The sequence below is a fragment of the Siniperca chuatsi genome, linkage group LG2, assembly GCF_020085105.1.
Source record: "Siniperca chuatsi isolate FFG_IHB_CAS linkage group LG2, ASM2008510v1, whole genome shotgun sequence".
NCBI lineage: Eukaryota > Metazoa > Chordata > Actinopteri > Centrarchiformes > Sinipercidae > Siniperca > Siniperca chuatsi.
The window spans coordinates 22,546,580-22,564,708 of NC_058043.1; the positions used below are offsets into that span (position 1 = coordinate 22,546,580).

General features: G+C 40.3%; 2 protein-coding genes across 6 annotated transcripts in view; both read left to right on the forward strand.

Annotated features, from left to right (window-relative positions):
* Window positions 1-217: 217 nt before the first annotated feature.
* tpra1 (transmembrane protein, adipocyte asscociated 1) lies at window positions 218-7,236 on the forward strand. Its single transcript, XM_044180879.1, has 11 exons — window positions 218-359; window positions 1,032-1,215; window positions 1,455-1,587; window positions 2,173-2,259; window positions 3,293-3,365; window positions 3,573-3,652; window positions 3,772-3,882; window positions 4,005-4,065; window positions 4,264-4,366; window positions 4,800-4,880; window positions 4,989-7,236. Exons 1-11 carry the CDS (start codon window positions 254-256, stop codon window positions 5,257-5,259), a joined length of 1,290 nt encoding a protein of 429 aa, XP_044036814.1. The 5' UTR covers window positions 218-253; the 3' UTR covers window positions 5,260-7,236.
* A 1,546-nt stretch (window positions 7,237-8,782) lies between these two features.
* LOC122868685 (MICOS complex subunit mic25a-like) overlaps window positions 8,783-18,129 on the forward strand; it is a 61,644-nt gene continuing 52,297 nt past the window's right edge. Inside the window, exons 1-5 of one of the 5 annotated variants that reach the window (XM_044180925.1) lie at window positions 8,783-9,098; window positions 9,646-9,674; window positions 9,815-9,911; window positions 10,289-10,334; window positions 11,633-11,789. In XM_044180925.1, coding sequence (XP_044036860.1) covers window positions 9,839-9,911; window positions 10,289-10,334; window positions 11,633-11,789 — 276 coding nt within the window. In that variant the 5' untranslated portion in view covers window positions 8,783-9,098; window positions 9,646-9,674; window positions 9,815-9,838. The remainder of the gene's footprint in view (window positions 9,099-9,645; window positions 9,675-9,814; window positions 9,912-10,288; window positions 10,335-11,632; window positions 11,790-18,129) is intronic. The other 4 variants (XM_044180892.1, XM_044180899.1, XM_044180907.1 and 1 more) reach the window with 4 other exon arrangements.

Sequence of the window (18,129 nt, forward strand, 5' to 3'; positions counted from 1 at the left end):
GAGCCATGTCACGTATCAGTGATCAATGTATTGATCGATTACAGCTTGTGAAGCATGTGCTGAAGTCATATTATTTCTAAAACATTTTACAGCAGTTGGACCCTTGAATCCGAGTCTACTGAATCGGTAAGATATAAACATTTTCACCAGTTGAAGCTCTCGTTATGTTGGGTCAGTGTCATTGCACTTGCAGTAGTGTCGCGTTTGTTTTGATGCTAATGTGAACCAGTCGGCTTTTAAGCAGTGTTAACTAATGTTATTTAGCAAGCTGTGTTTTACTGTGTTTGTCTCTAACGGAAGCTCGGAGAATATCATTTTAATTTACAAACAAGCCATCCTCCGACCGCGGCTAGCAACTTGTAAGTAACGTTAGCAGCGTTAGCTAACGTCTGTAAACCCCCTTAACGCCAACTGAAAGTATTATGATAAACCATAAGAAGCAACCGCACGTTCGGCTACGTTATGATTAGCTGCCCATTGCCATCCTTGACCAACTCCAGCAAGAGCGGTCTTGACTTGAGACAGTCCTCTAGTCATTTTATTTTGTTTACTCAAGCCAGGTTAGGTAACATTAATGTATCTTGACAATTATCCAACTGCTGAGTATGCGTAAATCAATGCTTACGGGATTGGATTAGTTTTACCGCTTGAAACTTTCAATTTAACACAACACGTGGTTGATATAGCAGCCAATCTCGTTACATAATGCTTATCTTAAAGTGGAGAAAGCTGTAACAGGTGCCTTCCTGGGTCAACAGTGCAACAGTTGTACACCTCCTAAAGTTTTACAGTCTTTAAAAAAAGTTATGTTGTGCCCGTGACATACGAGTTGGATCTAGCATACATTCACCTATAATATGCCCTCAAAAAGGATTCAGCACCCTTGTATGTAACCAAGGGACCTTCCCTTCACAAACTGAACCTCTCCCAAAAAGAGGAAACTCTTAGAATGAGAAGTGAAAGGTCTGCGTCAGCTGATGTGAGTGATCAGTTTCAATTACCATCTGACATAATCTGATTTTGTTCCGCAGGGTGCGACACCATGCTAGCCACAGTGACTGCTGTGGTTAGGTTTGCTCAATACAATGGCAGTATTTCGCCTACACCATTGGAGAACACATCAGCATTCCCAACTTGGCAACCTGATACTGAAGCCAACATCACCAAGCCTCACAAATGTCTACAAGTTCTGTACGAGGACATTGGAGACTCCAGGTATTCGGTGACATGCTGTAGAAGAAATAGTTGAAAGCGTTACGAAAACATACTTTGCTTTTGAATCTGTGTGTGACAGTGCCAGAAATATAAAATGGAAATAAATTATTAACTGTTCAAAGTGAATATCCAACAGACTACACACAATATCTGTAGATGTGCAATCTCTACTGCAGATACAATAACATTTTGTAGAAAGTTCGACATTATCCCTCTTCACATTCATCTCTCTGTCTTAGGGTGCGGTTCTGGGACATTTTACTGCTAGTGCCTAATGTGGCCTTCTTTGTATTCCTGATGTGGAAGCTGCCCTCAGCCAGGGCGAAGATTCGACTCACCTCTAGCCCCATCTTCGTCACCTTTTACTTGCTGGTAGGGCACAAACTACAGAAACACCAATATACAGTATACAAAGTAATTATCTTGAGCTTGACGTCGTGCTACACAGTAAATTATTTTAGCCCCTAATTTAAGATTAATCTTGTGTTCATCCTTGTCAGTCTCTGATCTGGCAGAAATTTCACTGCCGTATTGATCCCCAAAAAGTCTGAAGGGACAATGCCCCCGTTAATGACTGTCACCCTCACTTTTGTCTAACAACAAAGACAAACAATCTTGTTGAAACTTACTGGTGAGTTTCTTTCTTGTTTACTGCTCTGCTTTATAATAATCTCCTTCACGGTTGAAGGTGCCCTCTCTCTGTTTCCAAATTTTACTGCATTTAGGTTTCCATTCCAGTGATGTAACCAAATAACAAACTCTAGAGAAGAGGATATCTCGGCTCCACAATGCCTGGCGAGGCTATAAAGGAACTCTGCAAATTGTTTGTCACTAGTGTTAACCAGTGCATTGTTGCTGTCAGCTATACCCCCCCCTTCTGCTCCAGGACATGGTTATTGTGTTCAGAAGACTGTTTGTTTTTATATGGTCCAACATGTTTTGTACTGTATTTCTTAGGTGTTTGTTGTAGCAGCGGTTGGAATCACCCGGGCTGTCGTGTCCATGACTGTCAGTGCGTCCAGTGCCGCCACCATCATAGACAAAGTAAGGAAGCACACAAAGCATAAATAATATTTTTGGAACACAAATGGGTGTTGGGTTGTAAGTCAGATATGATCAAAAAAATTACTGACTGGACCTTCAGCAAACCCCCACACAGTGCATTGTTATTTTTATACTTTCAGTAAATGGTACCTGTTTAAGGCTTATTGTTTTTACTCTTCATTTTTCAAAAATGTTCCCAAAATATTTTCCTAAATTACGGAGCAAATCAAATTCCTAAATCAGATTTTTACCCAGATTTAGTGATGCAAAAATCTGGGTTACACAGTATTATTTTAATGCTTGGAGGGACTCTGTGTATTTAAATAAAAAATACTTTTCACTTTTGTGTACTGGAAACATTCTGAGCTGTATTAGTCACAAGACGTTCATGTTTACTGTAAATAACAGCGAATAGTGTCCTTTTGGAGGAGAAACCGCTTAGTTGTGTAGTGGAACACACATTCTTGGGGAAATCAGTTTAAGCTGATACACGCTCTTCTGAACGGTCAAAACAGTTTGGGTTTCTTAGAGTTTAACAGTGTAAAATAGTTGTGGATTTTTTATTGACAGGTAGTAAATGACAAATTGCAGCTTTGCAGCATAATAATAAAATAATAAAACTTTATTTATAGAGCACTTATCAAAACAAAGTACAAAGTGCTTAACACTTCGCCCGGACTGAAGCAGCAGTCACCATGTCCTGTCACACACGTCTCTTTTATTAAATACCCAGAGGGGCTGATTTGAGCTTCAGCATGACTTTGCTGGGCTTTCATGTCTAAAAGGAAAAGGCATGGCTGACATTCCTCCCATACCAGACAGATCCCTATTGGTTTCACAGTGATGGGCCTACTGTTCCCATAGCACACTGTCATAGCTGCACAGTTGAAGACAAAAATACAAATGATTATATAATGTTTTGGAGCGTGACCTGACCTGTAAAGTTTTGCAAATGTTCTGGGTCAATATGTGTTACGACACAGCTGGTCTACTCTGCCACATGGGTACTAATGATGTTTGTTGTCACTTTTAGGTGCTGTGGGAAATCACCCGTTTCTTCTTGCTGGCCATTGAGCTCAGTGTTATCATCTTAGGACTGGCTTTTGGTTAGTTTGCTCTACTGGTTTCAGTTCTCATTTACTGTATATGTGAACCAGTATGGTAGAGTATTGTCTCTTTTCACATGACACATCTGTTCCAAATGTCCCTTTTTTATAGTTTATCCTTTTCAGCCCTGAACCTAATCGTGAAGGTAACTGAATGTCTGTAGAGCTTTTGTTTCTGCTAAGCCTCTGTCTTTATTCATTTATTAGGTCACCTGGAGAGCAAGTCCAGCATAAAGCGTGTGCTGGCTATCACTGCTGTGCTGGCTCTGGGCTACTCCATCACACAGGTAATGACAGATGATAAGAGGTTAAATAATGTTAAAAACTTAACTGAACTTCGCACAGCAGGACATTTTGGTAAATTGTCATTCTGCATGCAGTTGAAATAAATGAGACATTGTTCTAGGGCACACTAGAGATCCTGTATCCAGACAGTCACCTGTCTGCTGAGGACTTCAACATCTACGGTCACGGAGGACGGCACTTCTGGTTGGCCAGCTCCTGCTTCTTCTTCCTGGTCAGTAACCTGTAACTATGCAGCAGTGGCAGCATAAGGAATAAAATACAACTCATGCTTGATAGACGTCAATTATCAGGTATCTAATGTTTGATTGATGATGTAATCCTTTTTTTTCATAGGTGTACTCTTTGATTGTGATCTTGCCTAAAACTCCTGTGAGGGAGAGGATATCTCTTCCATGTAAGTTATGGATTTCATTGCAGCAAAGATCAGAAGTTAGATTTGAGAGGTTGGAAGATTGGCATTCTATATTGTGAATGGAAAATTTATTTCAACAAGGACGTGTTGCACTTTTAGTAATGTGCTTCTTACCTCTGCGCGATGCCATGTAATTGAAAGTATTTGTCGACTGTTGTCTATTTTGCTTCCTTTGTCCAGCTAAGAGGAGTTTCTATGTGTATGCTGCCATCCTGTCTTTACTGAACCTCGTCCAGGGTCTGGGCAGTGCTCTGCTATGTGCTGGAATCACAGAGGGACTCTGGTCAGTATAATCCTTTTGAGTATTATACTGAATAAATGGACCTGTATGAGTATGTTAGGAAGAAAGATAAGTTGTATAGATTTGGCTTCAGAGCAATTATGACTATAAGGCGTTGGGTTTATGCAGTTTTTTAGAAATTGTCCTGGATATGGAGCTCGGTGGCTGTTTTATTATTATTTTTAAACCTTCTTGGAATTGAATTTGTTGGCTGAGTTGCAACTATCGGGGGTGGGTCCTATGAAATTCAGTGGCGCTTAAGCGAGAGGATGAGAATATAACAGATGTTTTTCTTTTGGGCTGAACTGTCTTTTTGACAGAAACCTAATTGTGCTTTCTGTATCTACTGAAGCTGATAATATCCTTATGTCCTGTCATTTTTAATGGGACTGTTTACACAGTGAGTGTCCTTTTTATTTTGTCTTTTCTGAACCAGCTGTGTGGATGTCACCACATTCCTGTACTTCTCCACCTTTGCTCCGCTCATTTATGTCACATTCCTCAAGAGCTTCTTTGGGTTTGTACAAAAAAATTATACAAAATATACGCAACACTTTATAGCTGCACTTAAGACAGTTGGCCCCGTTTCTTCCTCTTTATTTTACTACTTTCTTCTTTTCCACAGTTCAGAGCCCAAGATCCTGTTCTCCTACAAGTCACAGGTGGATGAGCCGGATGAAAGTGATGTCCACCTTCCCCCAACCGTCGCTACAACCCTTGGCCGTAAGGAGATGACCGACCAAGGCCTGTTCTACTCCTCCACCCAGATCGATGGCTCTGGTCCCGGCAGCTCTCGTATGGTTGGAGCATACCTGGATGATGTTGCCTCCGGACCCTATGGGTCCAGCAGCATTAACAGCATTGAAGCTGACCGCTGGAGACCTATCAATGCGTGAATCAATGATAAGGCCAATGGAATAAGAGAGATGGTTTTACAGCTGGACTTAAATGTTGTGCGTGTGTAGTGTGTTAGGCAGGGTGGCGATCAGAGGAGTTGGCCAAAAAAATGCAGAACAAAGTAGTTGGGCACCAAGAAAGGGTCATCTTGGTCTTGGAGGCCAGGATAAGTTAACAAGTGGACACTTAAGGAGAGGCCTTTGCTAGCCAATTATCAGGAGGACTGTGAATTTAGCAACTGCTTTTGTAACACTGTTGCCAGAGTGCACTGCTGCTGTAGCTCCAAACTAGGAGTACTGTCCCTCATTGTGGCCGGGACAGACTCTGTGTTGGTTCAGTTCCACTGGCTCTTAAATGTGGGAGCTTACTGACTCATTATCTGTCATTCCAGCATCATGCATCAACTGCTCAAAGTTTTAACCCCGTTTTAAGTGCCCGAGTCTTTAAAAACATTCTTTTGATGACAACTCAACATCTTTACATTCCCAGTAAAAGCTTTGAGTGACAGCATCTCAACTGACTTTATCTGCTGACTTGTATTAGATTTGCGACCCAACTGGCTAATCCTTTTTTACTGAATCACCGTGCCTCTCTACACAGGACAAGGATTAGAGCTAATTCATTTTGATAGGTGTACTTTGTCTTCTTAAATAAGTGCTGTCCCTCCTGTGAACAAGTGAAAGGTGTTAGCATGATGTGTGTCACGGCAATGTGATAAGGAAATCGGTAACTCCTGAATACAGGAATTGCATTCATGTTAAAGATCACAAACCATCTGTAAGGCTCTCTGCTAGGAATGGCTGAGACACAGGAACAAATCTCAAATTGTGTCTCAGCCTTGAGCTTGCTACCTGTCACTTCTCCCCTCTTTTTATTTTGTGCTTTTGCTTTAATTTCTTATACCGGATTAATCATTCCTTCCACTGAAAGCACATTTGTTAGCTTCATAGTCATTAAGGATGTGGTGTTACGTGTGTGTGTGTGATTTGAACAAATGTGCAAAAAGCATTTTTTTGTGTATTCCAAATTAGACATGCCCTCATTTCATATCAGCATATCTAGTTAAAGTTTGTTTGCAACAAAACTTTGCTGTTGCAAAGTTGACTTTTTATTTCGCCGCTAACACCTTTTTTTGTTTTTTCTGTGTGCAGGGTTTCCTCAAATGTTATTACAAGTGGTGAAATTGGACCATAAACAATATTGCTCAATTGTATGGTATCAAGTGATGGTATTGATAAAATTTCATTATATAGATATTAACTTTAAATTCCCTCTGGGCAAAAGATGCTCAGGCAACTATGTCAAAGATAGGTAATGTTCTGACCGTGTCAATGAGAAAAATACAGGACTATTGCAGAGCAATTTTTCCATTCTGATCATCTTTAGGCTTGAGTTGTTTGCTTCTTGGTTCAACCTCCTGGTGTTAACTAATATTATACTTTACTCTTTTTAAACCACATCACATTAACTTATGCCTATCAGTGACATATGATGTATGTGAGTTTCCCCCTGAAAATGCTATATATTTGGTATGAATGGATTGCTGTACTCAAGCTAGCAGTATGCATAGATAGTGGTGACCTGTATGCTGAAAATAAGAATACCATTTATTTTTTCATCATTTTAAAGCAAGAACACAGTAAAGATGTGTATTTCCAAGAAATTACAGTATTTGCCTGACTCTTGAAATATTTAATATATGTTTGAGTGCTGGTGATAATTGCTGTAGTTACCTTGAGTAAGAATAGTGATTGGGAAATCAGTTTGCTGTTTCATGACAGGAGTTCACAGGGTGCATCTTTATGGAATTAAAGTCCACTCTCTTGCTACACAAGATATTTGATGTTGAAATCATTTCTCATATGATCTGTAAATTGCCTTTTTATTTAAATGCATTGATTGTATAATATCCAGCCCATATTAATGCAATGTATTGAGCATTCCATGACCTACAGAATAAACCATGGACTCTTTCATTTGTTTGCTTTGGGGATGAGACAAGACGCCACATTGTGGCTGGTTTAGGTAATTCAGTACATTCAAATTCAGGATAGGACTCCACTCTGTGGTCGCTTGTGGTAACTACACCCTCGCAAAGGGCTTTTTCTACATATTCATACGTATTTGCACATGTGTTGATGACGCGACTGTTTGTCCTCTATTCTATGTTTATGTTGTGTTACCTTATTTTAAACGGAAATACGGACACAGCGAGGTGACGTTTTTATTGCGAGACTTCCGGTCAGGCACTTCCTGTCACTGGTTCGCTAACAAAACAACTCTTTGGACCACTTCGTGGAAAACCGGAATGTTTTCTGCAGTTAAGGGTTGACATAATAACTGGAACAAACAAAAGGTCTACTTGGAGCAGGAGAGAGTGTTTTCAACCACCCGATACCAGAGAATTGGCTAGGCTAACTTACTGAAGCCCCATGAAATCTCCAAGGCGACGTCTTGTCAAGAGATTAGCAGCCGCAGTTTGACTGGCCATGCTAACTCTTGTTAGTACCGTAAAATTTAAATTAAAAGCTGAGCCCCAATTAAACACAGTCATTTTAGTGGTCGTGTGTGGCTACACATGTTGTCAAATAACGCAGGTCTCAATTAGACACTGGGTCTGGTTTTTATAGAAGTCCTTCGGATGTATAAAACCTCTAAACCGGGTCGCCCGCTTGAGCTCGTTCAATCGCGCGTACAAATATAAATGTTAAAACTTGTGTCAATATGGACATACTAACGTTGCACATTGTTAGATCGGTTAGATTCTCCACAATACAATTCAGTTAATTTTACAGAGACCATGAGCGCCAAAGTATAATTCATTCAGATTTACAGGCATGGTGAACGAGAGACGAAAAAAAGTGGTGACTCCCAAACGGTCATAAAGTCGGATTATGTGTCCATTCCTCGATTATTTATATTCCTCTAGTCCGTAAGAGTCCACCGATCAAAATAATCAAAACGGTTTTATTTCCATACAAAATAATCCAAGTTGTGGATGTTGTCATGTGAAGTCCATTGCTCACTTGCCTGCTAAGACCGCACTTTAACTGACAAACAATATTTTCTCTTCTTCCTTGTTGTTGGGTATGCTTGTTTTCATTACTTTGCTGGCTACAAAATAAAGTGTCCGCACATTTCTGTTAATTGCAAATAAAGGTTGAAATAACTACGGTAACCTTAGTCTTTCATCCTTTCTAATGTAGGCTACCGGTAAAATGGTAAGGGGCTCTCTCTCATATGTTATATGAGGCAATTTCTTCATGTTATCCTCCCACTCATTAATAATTTGAGGGGATGGCACCAACCTGCCGTTTCGATTTTTATTGATATTTATATTATATTGATTTTTCGACATCGTTAAATAAGATAGTTAAGCCCACGTTAGTTAGCTAAGGGAAACAATCAAACAGAAGTACGGTACAAAAACCGGAAGTTCGACCAACTGTTTACTTCCGAAAATAAGGTTAATAGACGTCTAGTGTGATAGTCAGACTACAGTTTAACTACAATTCCCATCTACCCTTAGTCGATTTAAGATACATGACCATGAGTCATTGGGTCCGAATTTTTTCATCCAACGAATGAGCTTTGAGGATACTGCAGCGCCAGAATGACCTTTATTGAAGTGTTTTAACCACCGGTCGCTGTGGCGGCGACTCCAGCCGCTCTCTCATTTATGTCTCCCTGTCGTACAGATAGACAGGGTGTTCATTATTATTTATAATCAGGTGGGAACAAACAGCTGCTCAAAATGGGAGGTAATGGCAGCACGACTAGAAAAGTGTCATTTGGACTGGACGAAGACGAGAAGGTCACAGTAATTGAAGGCGTGAAGGTAGATATAATGTGACCTATCGTCTTACTGATAAAATGTTGTGTTATTAGGCATAACGACTGAAGCTAATAACGGTTAGTTAGTAACGTTAGGCTTTTGCAGTGGTGTCGGTCTAAGGCGCTGACAGGTCCCATGTCCTTAAATGACCCCGGTCATAACCCCCCCCCCCCTCCGTTATGCCCAATGACCGTTACTCGGTCTCTTAGTTCGTAACCTAGCAATAACAGGTTAACGACTTACGACCATAGACTGTATAAAACAAAGCTTACGACGTGTAGCTAGTGGTAAAATGCAAACGCAGTGCAACGTTAACATGCTGGCTAAATTTCCACAGCATGACGCAAATGTTAGCTAGATTTCAACAACAGTTAAGGGAATTGGCTGCGTTACCGTAACGTTAGTCAACAGTAAAATGAATGATTTAACTAGTGACGGCAAACGTTACAAAACATAAACACAGAATTTTCAATTGTGTCCCACCTGTGAACCTGCAGACTGTACAGGAAGATAGTGAATTAATAATGTGTTCCTGTGTTGATACATGTAGGCAGATATCTACGTTGTCTTACTATACAGGTAGGTCAGAGAGGTCAGGCACAGCTGTACAGCAGCACATCTGGAGCTGTTAGGCAATTAAGTGATTGCTCCAGGGCACTTCAGCTGGCTGGATGATGGTCTCTTTAACCATTGAGCCTTTTAATCTGATCCCTGTCCAGCTCTCAGAGGATGTGCTCCAGCGGATGAGGGAATCTCAGGGGTCTGACAGCGCCAAGCCACCCCTGTCTCCGCCAGACAGTCACAAACCACCAACAAGTAAGTCCCAGTCAAAGACCTTTCCTTTCTCACAGAGCTCCCACTGGGAGACCCACTGTGTCAGCAAACATGTCCTCACACAGTGACTGATTAGAACAGTATCAGGATAAAGGTCAATTCAACACAGCAGTTCTGCATGACTTTTTCAGATTGGTCATTATAGGAAGGACAGAATATAGTAAACAAACTGTGTTGTTTATGTGGTCACATTTATTAGAATATTTACACATGGTCTGGGGGGGGGGGTTAATTTAGAATAGATAACTTTGTAAGACAGATGTCAGATCATATACTAGTAACCATTTGTTGATCTTGCTACTCTGTTCTGTAAACTGATCCATATAATAGAATTTATATTTATCCCATTTGATTTTCAGGTCCAAAACCCTCCACTGCAGAAATACAGGAAGAAGTCCGCAAAAAGTAGGTGCTCATAATGTCAAGATCACTGTCCCTTTTTGTTGTTATCCAGCCATATTTGGTGAAGGACCTGCTATAACTTTGCATGTAATTTACTATGATAGTGTATTAGTATTTGCTTGGAATTTGATGCCTCCCTGAGATGTCAATTAATTATTGCAACTTCAGCTTGGTAAATGGTAGATTGGGCAGAATATTTGACCCTAATGAGTATTTTTATACATTTATGTTGGGCCTTCTGTGTTGACATAGGCAGCTAATAGCCAGTGGAGGTGACAGATGTATAAAATAGCACGCATGTGTGATGCTAATGTGCAATGTTTATGGAGAACATACACATGTCGAGCGACCTCTCAACACTGCGCACTGTGCTGATTTACTCTGTCTGTAAAACGGGCATGTTGCTATGCTGCTGGAATACTCATATACTATCCTGAGCCTCTATAGATTTACATGTTGGCAAGTCCTACAAGTCTTACCCACTTAATATACAGTATATTCTTATATTTTGATCAGTGTTAATAGTGCCAAACGTCTGTAATGTTATCAGTTCTTATTTATGCAGGTTCATGTAGTTAACAGAAAGTTACAGAAAAAGGGCTCTTGGCCAAGACGCCACTGGCTGAAATTCTGGTGTCAAGCATATCAGTTGTGTCAGGTACTGTAGCAGAAGTATTTCAGGTACCACAGTCCAGTACAACAGTCCTGCAATAAAGACCCTTTTTGTGAAGCTGATAATTGTGAAATTCTGTTGAGACTATGTGGCAGTGAAGTCTGTGTTAATTTCTTAGGCCATATTTTATGGTGTTGGATTGCATTATATTATAGTTTACATTATATCCTAGTTTGTGTTCTCCTCATGTATTTGATAGTGTGACTTACTACAAACGTATTTCATGATAAACCCTAACCTGATTAGATTTTAATGTCATACTTCAATTAGATTCCACCCAACAATTCATGAATGAGAGTTATTGTTATTGCTATAATGACCATTCATTTTCAGTTTCAGTTTTAGTGTCTCAGGGTCTAAATATTGTTTTGGATTTGCATTTTCCACTCTGCCACTACCACAATACTGAAGAAAACAATGAATAAGATATGTTTGTTGTTGTTGTTTTTTGGCCTTATTGACTTTTAGAGGCTTCATCCCAAAAATATTGGTATTGGTGTCGATCAGCAGAACCAATATCTCTCTGACCTGGCTGGGTAGCTCTCTGTGTGAACAAGAACTTGCATGTTTAGCAGACTTTCACTGGATTAAAAAAGGTTAAAACAGTTCTTATCTTTCCCTACTTTAGCTTTGAGCGTCAACAGGCCCAGGTACAGGAGCAGTTGGCCAGACTGGCCCAGAGGGAGAGAGAGACAGCAGCAACCACAGGCCTGGATGAGCTGACCCCTGCCCTCATCATAGAGAAAGGAAGGGCCCGTGAAGAGCAAGAAAAGGCCAAGATACTGGTGAGTGATGCTTTCTGGGTTTATACCAGGAGTCAGTGCTGTGCTTTCCACTAGTGGGCTGGATGAGCTGTACTTTATTGTACTGAACTATTGATTTGATGTTGTAGTTTACACTTTGACCACCTGTGTTACACAGAAGCTGTTACCATGTAACCAAGTTCCTTAAACATTTATTCAATAAAATTGATCAAACAACTGTTATTTACTTTCGTCCTCTCCCTCGTTTTGTACGTATGTCCTTGTAAGCCGCAGGAGACAAAGGCACCCGTCCCCTGCACATCTGACTCTTTTGAACAAACATGTTCACATTTAGTCTACAACTTAATGTCCGGGCTAATTTCACTACACCTCCCTTGGTAAGATAATGCTGCATTTGTAGGCTAAAACTTGGCATCACTACAATTTAAAGACATGTTTTCCTTCACTAAAATTAAGAGGTGAAATTGGCCAACCTTTTAATATTTTAAACACATATCAGACACATATTTCAGACACTTTTGATTTTCAAATATATATGTATAGAAATACCAAAATGTATCTGTTAAGACTAAGAAGCAACAATCCAAAATCAAAAATTGACTTGATTACTCTTTATTTTATTTTTTAAGATTATTTTTGGGGCATTCTGCCTTTATTGGACAGTGACCGCAGTAGATAGAAACAGGAAAAGCGGGAGAGAGAGGGGGGATGACATGCAGCAAAGGGCCCCGGGTTGGAATCGAACCCAGGCCGCTGCAGTAATGGTATACACTCTACCAGGTGAGCTACCGGTGTGCCCCTTGATTACACATTTTACCATATGCAATTTTGTATTGAGTAGATTTCTTTTCCTCCAGAAACCTTTTTGTATTAGACAACGGCACCCTCTACTGTTTAGACTTTGAATGGCACCTCTGGACTGAGGCACTGGTGAATTATTGAATCTTTAGGATGTACATCTACAACCCTGGTTTGTGTATTTCAGAGGGCAAACCAATGCTTTTTGTAAACGCAGACTATCAAACATTTGAGTGAAAGTGATTAGAATATTCTAAATAGGATTCTCTGGTCGCTGTTTAATTGTTAGTAACACTGAAGTTGGGATGCCTCATGTTCAGTGTCACATTGTTGCACATTTCAATGATTCCACTATTTCTCTATCACTAATGTAGCATAGTTTTTCCTAAGTCTGCTTTCTCTTTGTTCACACAGTCTAACCTTTAAAGTATGCATCTAACTGTCATTATCAGTACAAGAAAAATTAGAAAAATGTAACTATTTTAATTCAGTATATTAAGATGCTCTGTTGTCACAGCTGTTACGGTTCTTTTGTGTACGACTACATTTGATGACAGAATCTCTTCACTGAATAGATTAAATGTGATGGCGGAGATGTACACTATCTGTACTTTATCAGAGCAGGGAAATCCCTGACGGTCCTTGTAGCCTGTTGGGGTACACGTATGATCATATATTTCAACAGGCTATATTAATAATAAGAGTATTCAATTTTGGATGGAAAAAGGAACATGAACAATGCTGTCTTCTACTAAGCATGTTAACACTTATCAAAGTCACATGGCATTTCTGGAATCTGATTAACCCCTGCCTTTCAGCAGTAGCCTGGTTTCTAAAACGCCATGAAAACAAGAAACTTAATATTTGTTTCTCGTATGCATTTAGATATAGTGATTGCATTGATTGTTGTCTGCATGGTCTTTCTGTGATAGCTCTGCTTTGTCACTATTTCAAATGTGCTTGTTGACACATAACTCCTGTCAAATTCAGATTGATAACGAGTCAACCAACAGTGCAGTGTGTGGGAGTGAAAGAGAGGTGATTGCCAGGGAGATTTTTATGTTTAACAAGTGTGTGTTAACCTTGGGGGGTCTGTTTCTGATGTTACTTACATGTACAGTATATTGATTAGCAGTCATCTATTGGCGATCAGTGGCGATCAATTGCGATTGCCTCCCTGGTGTTTTTTCACTTGCTTCACTTTGTTAAAATTAAACACTGTGGATTTCCCACAGCCCTGTTTCTCTCTCTCCCTCTCCTCTCCAAAGGATTTGTCCTGCAGTGTCTTTTTGGTGTGCCAGCCAGCTGTAATGAATACTGAATGAAGCCGCTGGCTTAGCTTACACTGGTATGGGCCCCAAACATTTAATGATGTTGCATCGCAATGTGAAACTGAGCACTCTTACTCTCACAGCTTTGTTTTCTACTTTTTCTGACATGACAAGTCAATACAGCCTGTCAGTGTGTGTGTGTGTGTGTGTGTGTGTGTGTGTGTGTGCGTAGGAGTGGAGACACCTTAAAGGTTTATCCTGTCTGTGGTTGTACAGAGTAGAAAATAAGTTTTGACCCAACTGTGTCATTAGTGATGGGTGTGTGTGACAGGTTTGAGCGTCTTTTTGTCAACACTTGCATTTAAGATTCTCGTATCGTGTGTGTGTGGACTTTTAAGTAAAAAGAAAGGGGAGGTTTTTCAGGTTTTCAGGTGTTGATAGAATTGAAGTGGATGTGGTACGTGTGTATGTGAGAAGCCTCGACAGCATATTACTTTGAGATATCGCCTCTCCCTTCCCACCTTTTCCTCTTTCTCACCTGTCCTTCTTGTTCGATCTCACCACTAACTCTTGACTTTTTTCTGCTTAACTGTCTAACACATTCATTGTTCCCAGCTTGATTTCTCCACTGTCTAACAAGTGACACATACTTTACAAACCCCCCAAAAGACCTCAAACCTAACATAATTCACTCCTAAGATTAAAAAGAAAGATCTGATTCAAGAGTGCCATCACGATAAAATCTCTCTGCTTAGCAGGTGGGCTTCGCTCTCCTCTTAGCATTTTTCATCGACCCCAGCAGCAACACAGCTGGAGGCTTAAAGAAGAAGTCTCTCCACCACCCCTCTCTTTCCACATTCCACCTTTAAAACTCTCCACTTTGAGTAGTTTGGGAACTGCCTTATTTCCCAGAGGAGATGACAGACACACACACATACATTCGCACACATACTGCTGTGACGTTATCACAATACGCAAACACATATATATATCAGCACCCCCCAGCCTATTTCCCCACGTGCACTCCTGGCTCCCTAGCAGACAGGCTCTGTGTTAGTGTTGGGGTGAGGAGGAGGTGGGGGAGGTGTGGAGGCAACACCTGTCAGAGAGCTGAGCTGCTCCCCACACTGCCTCAGGCTACCTGTCACAAACACTCACATTAGCCATTTACTTCTGTCTCAGCGCCAACCGCCACCGCTGGGACTATTTGTGTGTGTGTGTGTGTGTGTGCGTATATATATACCTGTGTCTGTATGTATCTGTGCATGAGCATACCTGTGCATTTAACAGGCTCTGACTCGATTTACATCAGAGGAATGTGTGTTTGTTGTACGAGGATATCCGCTTGCAAGGTTCATCCACAGTTCAGTAAATGCTATATTCTTTGCGCATCTTGCATATTACGTTTTTAAGCTTTTGTTGTACTGTTGTATTTACATTTTTGTTTGTACAAAATTCAGTTTCCTTGTGTAGGTTCTGATAGTGTTAATTTCTTCCTTCTATGCCATATTTCTTCATGTAGTGTATGAATGCCTACCTGTAGCTTATTGAAGTCTACCACTGAGTGTCAATATGTACCATTACTCTCACAAAGGTGTTGTTCTGAAAGTCCGAAAGCAGTGAAAAACTCCTTTTTTGATATTCCATAGTGATTGGCCAAGTGTGGACAGGTATTTCAATGAGGAGAGCTCAAGGTGTGACTCAGACTCTTTTGTATACGTTCCTCTCATTCTTACTTACCGCATTACTAACCCGCACCAATCGGCTCAGTATTGACAGTGATGTTGATTGAAAAGCTGTGTGGTTTCGGAGAAGAAATAGTGCCACTGAAATCAGGATCAAGTTCTGAACACCGGCCGTGACTAATAGTTGCCGACTATCCATACACCTTCATTCCACAGTTTTGATTAAGTTTGCACAGCTGATATTAAACCCACACCAGGAAATTTTGCAACCTGTGCTCCACAATATATTTTTTTCTGTACCTTGTTTAAGAAACTGCAACTTCCGCTCCACATTTGCCCCTGTCACTATGATGTCCAACTTTTCACCCCTCCTACAAAGGTGCTCTGAAAAAAGTCTATACAACTTGGCTTTTTCGACGTGTCATCCTACCTTGTTCTGAGACTACATTTAGGCCTTAACAGTTACACCTTGAGTGAAGACACAGAAGAGTCGGCAGGTTACATTAACACCTAGTCTCTTCTCTCCTTTCTTTCATTAGCACCTCCTGTGTTTGTTTTCTTCCCCCGACTATTCTCTCAGCCTCAAAGGTGTCATTCGTGCTGCAAATAAATACTATTAGTATGCACAGGCATTCAATGCTGAGCAACTCACACACACACACACACACACACACACACACACACACACACACACACACACACAGAGAGATAATAACAAGCATCTGCTTTAAGCTATTGAATTTCAGAAGCTTCCTAGGTGGGTGAGAAGAATAGACTTTACTACCTGTTTGGGGGTCACGGGTGAATGTTTGGAACCTGTCAGTTGATTTGTTTTTAGTCTGGGTATTAAAAGCTAGCTTTTATCTGCTGACTCCAATGCAAAACCAGTGATGGACAACAAAAATTAGAGGGTACAGTTTTAATTAAGACCAGTTTAGTAGAAAGTCCCATGTGGGGAAATTTAAATGACTGATGAAATGAATTAGAAAGAACAAGTAAACATTAAAAAGACACAGATACATAAAAACATATCAGATATTAGAGGCAAGCAGTCATTCACACAGCTGGCATTGTGAGGGTTTACAGTTGTCCAGTGTTAAAAGCCTAATTATTAAGATCAGATATGCATGTTTTAATGTTACATTCATATTTGGATTTTGAATATCTCTGAATTGGTTCAAGTCACCTTAATTCCCCTCACATCTATTCTATTCTACTCCATCCAGACGTTTATTAACCCTGGAGGCAATTCTCATATCAATTTCAGTGTGGAAAATAGGTTACTCTTCATGTGTCATACTGCCTTGCTCCCTTGACTGCCACGAACTTATCATTAAAGTTACACATTTTTAAAGAATGGGATCAAGTCGACACTGCCTTTCAGTCTGCCATATTTTCCCCCATGATCAACATTTCACACAATGCAAATGAGGCAGAAAGCCTAATCAGTTTTCGTAGATTTTATTGTGATGAAGCCATGCAACCTCAGGCTGTGACAGATTTTTGTAAAAACAATTGGGATCCTTTATTTAATTGCAAATAATGATAATCTTGATTGTATAGTTTGATTCTGCAGTTTGAGCTGAAATGTGTGATAAGAGGTGCTGCACCCATTTGGTCACTAACGATGTCCCTGTTTTCTCACACCTCCTCTTTCCTTTAACAACCTAGCCAGATTGTTGTGTAGAGGTAGTTTTGTATATGGTCATGGTATGGTATATTGGTAAATGTCACTGTCAGGCTGTGCTTATTTAGTAGGAATTTGAAGTAGTGTGATATTATTTCATTTGTTGAGGTGTTTTAATTCCCTTGCTGTGTAGTCAGACCCACCCCGTCATCTTTTACCACATATACCTCTGGTTGCATATTTTGAGTTATTGGTTGGTATGTCTAGTACTTGGATGAGGTCGGTTTGTGACCGTGTGATGAAGAAACAGGATGTAATCCCAAAAATAGTTACTAGATGGCATTGTTGAAGCATGTTTGGTTTGCCAGGGGTTATTTAGCAGGATAGATGCATGCTCTGCACAGCAACATGTGCTTCTGGGCAACATGTTCTCCCAGCCTTTATTCCTCCTCCTCTGTCTCTCATCTTTTTATCTTTCTGTTTTCAACCCCTCAGTCCCTGTCCTTGTGTGTGTGTGTGTGTGTGTGTGTGTGTGCGCGCACGCGCATGTGTGAATGATGACACAGAGTGAAGCATTTGACACTGGTCAGAAGAAATATGATGAAAACCAGGGTGAAAAGACCAACATTCATTAAAGTCAGACCTGAGATGACAAACACTCAGACCACAGCGGATGATGCCACACATGTTAACAGTATTGCCCAGCTGCTGTGTAGAAGTACTAGGAAATGACACTTGACAAGGGTGGAAATGTGTTTTGCACTGAATATGCAGCCTTTCAGTTACAAGATGTTCTCGCTAACCACCAGGCTACCCTGCTGTCTAAGTCATAAAGACATTTGTCTATGATCACAGAATATAATTCTCTGCAATAGATCTGTATACTGTTGTTTCAGCTAATTCCCTTACTTTTGTTGATGTCTTTAAACATATGTTTTTTAATTGTTTCTTTTATCTCTATTATTATATATAGTGTTGGT

Bases quoted from the DNA above. Each gene is read 5' to 3' on its own strand.
- tpra1 (XM_044180879.1), top strand. From the start codon at position 254: ATGTTATTTAGCAAGCTGTGTTTTACTGTGTTTGTCTCTAACGGAAGC. The intron at 2,260-3,292 runs GTAAGGAAGCAC...TGTCACTTTTAG, and splicing joins CCGCCACCATCATAGACAAA to GTGCTGTGGGAAATCACCCG. The intron at 4,066-4,263 runs GTAAGTTATGGA...TCCTTTGTCCAG, and splicing joins GGAGAGGATATCTCTTCCAT to CTAAGAGGAGTTTCTATGTG.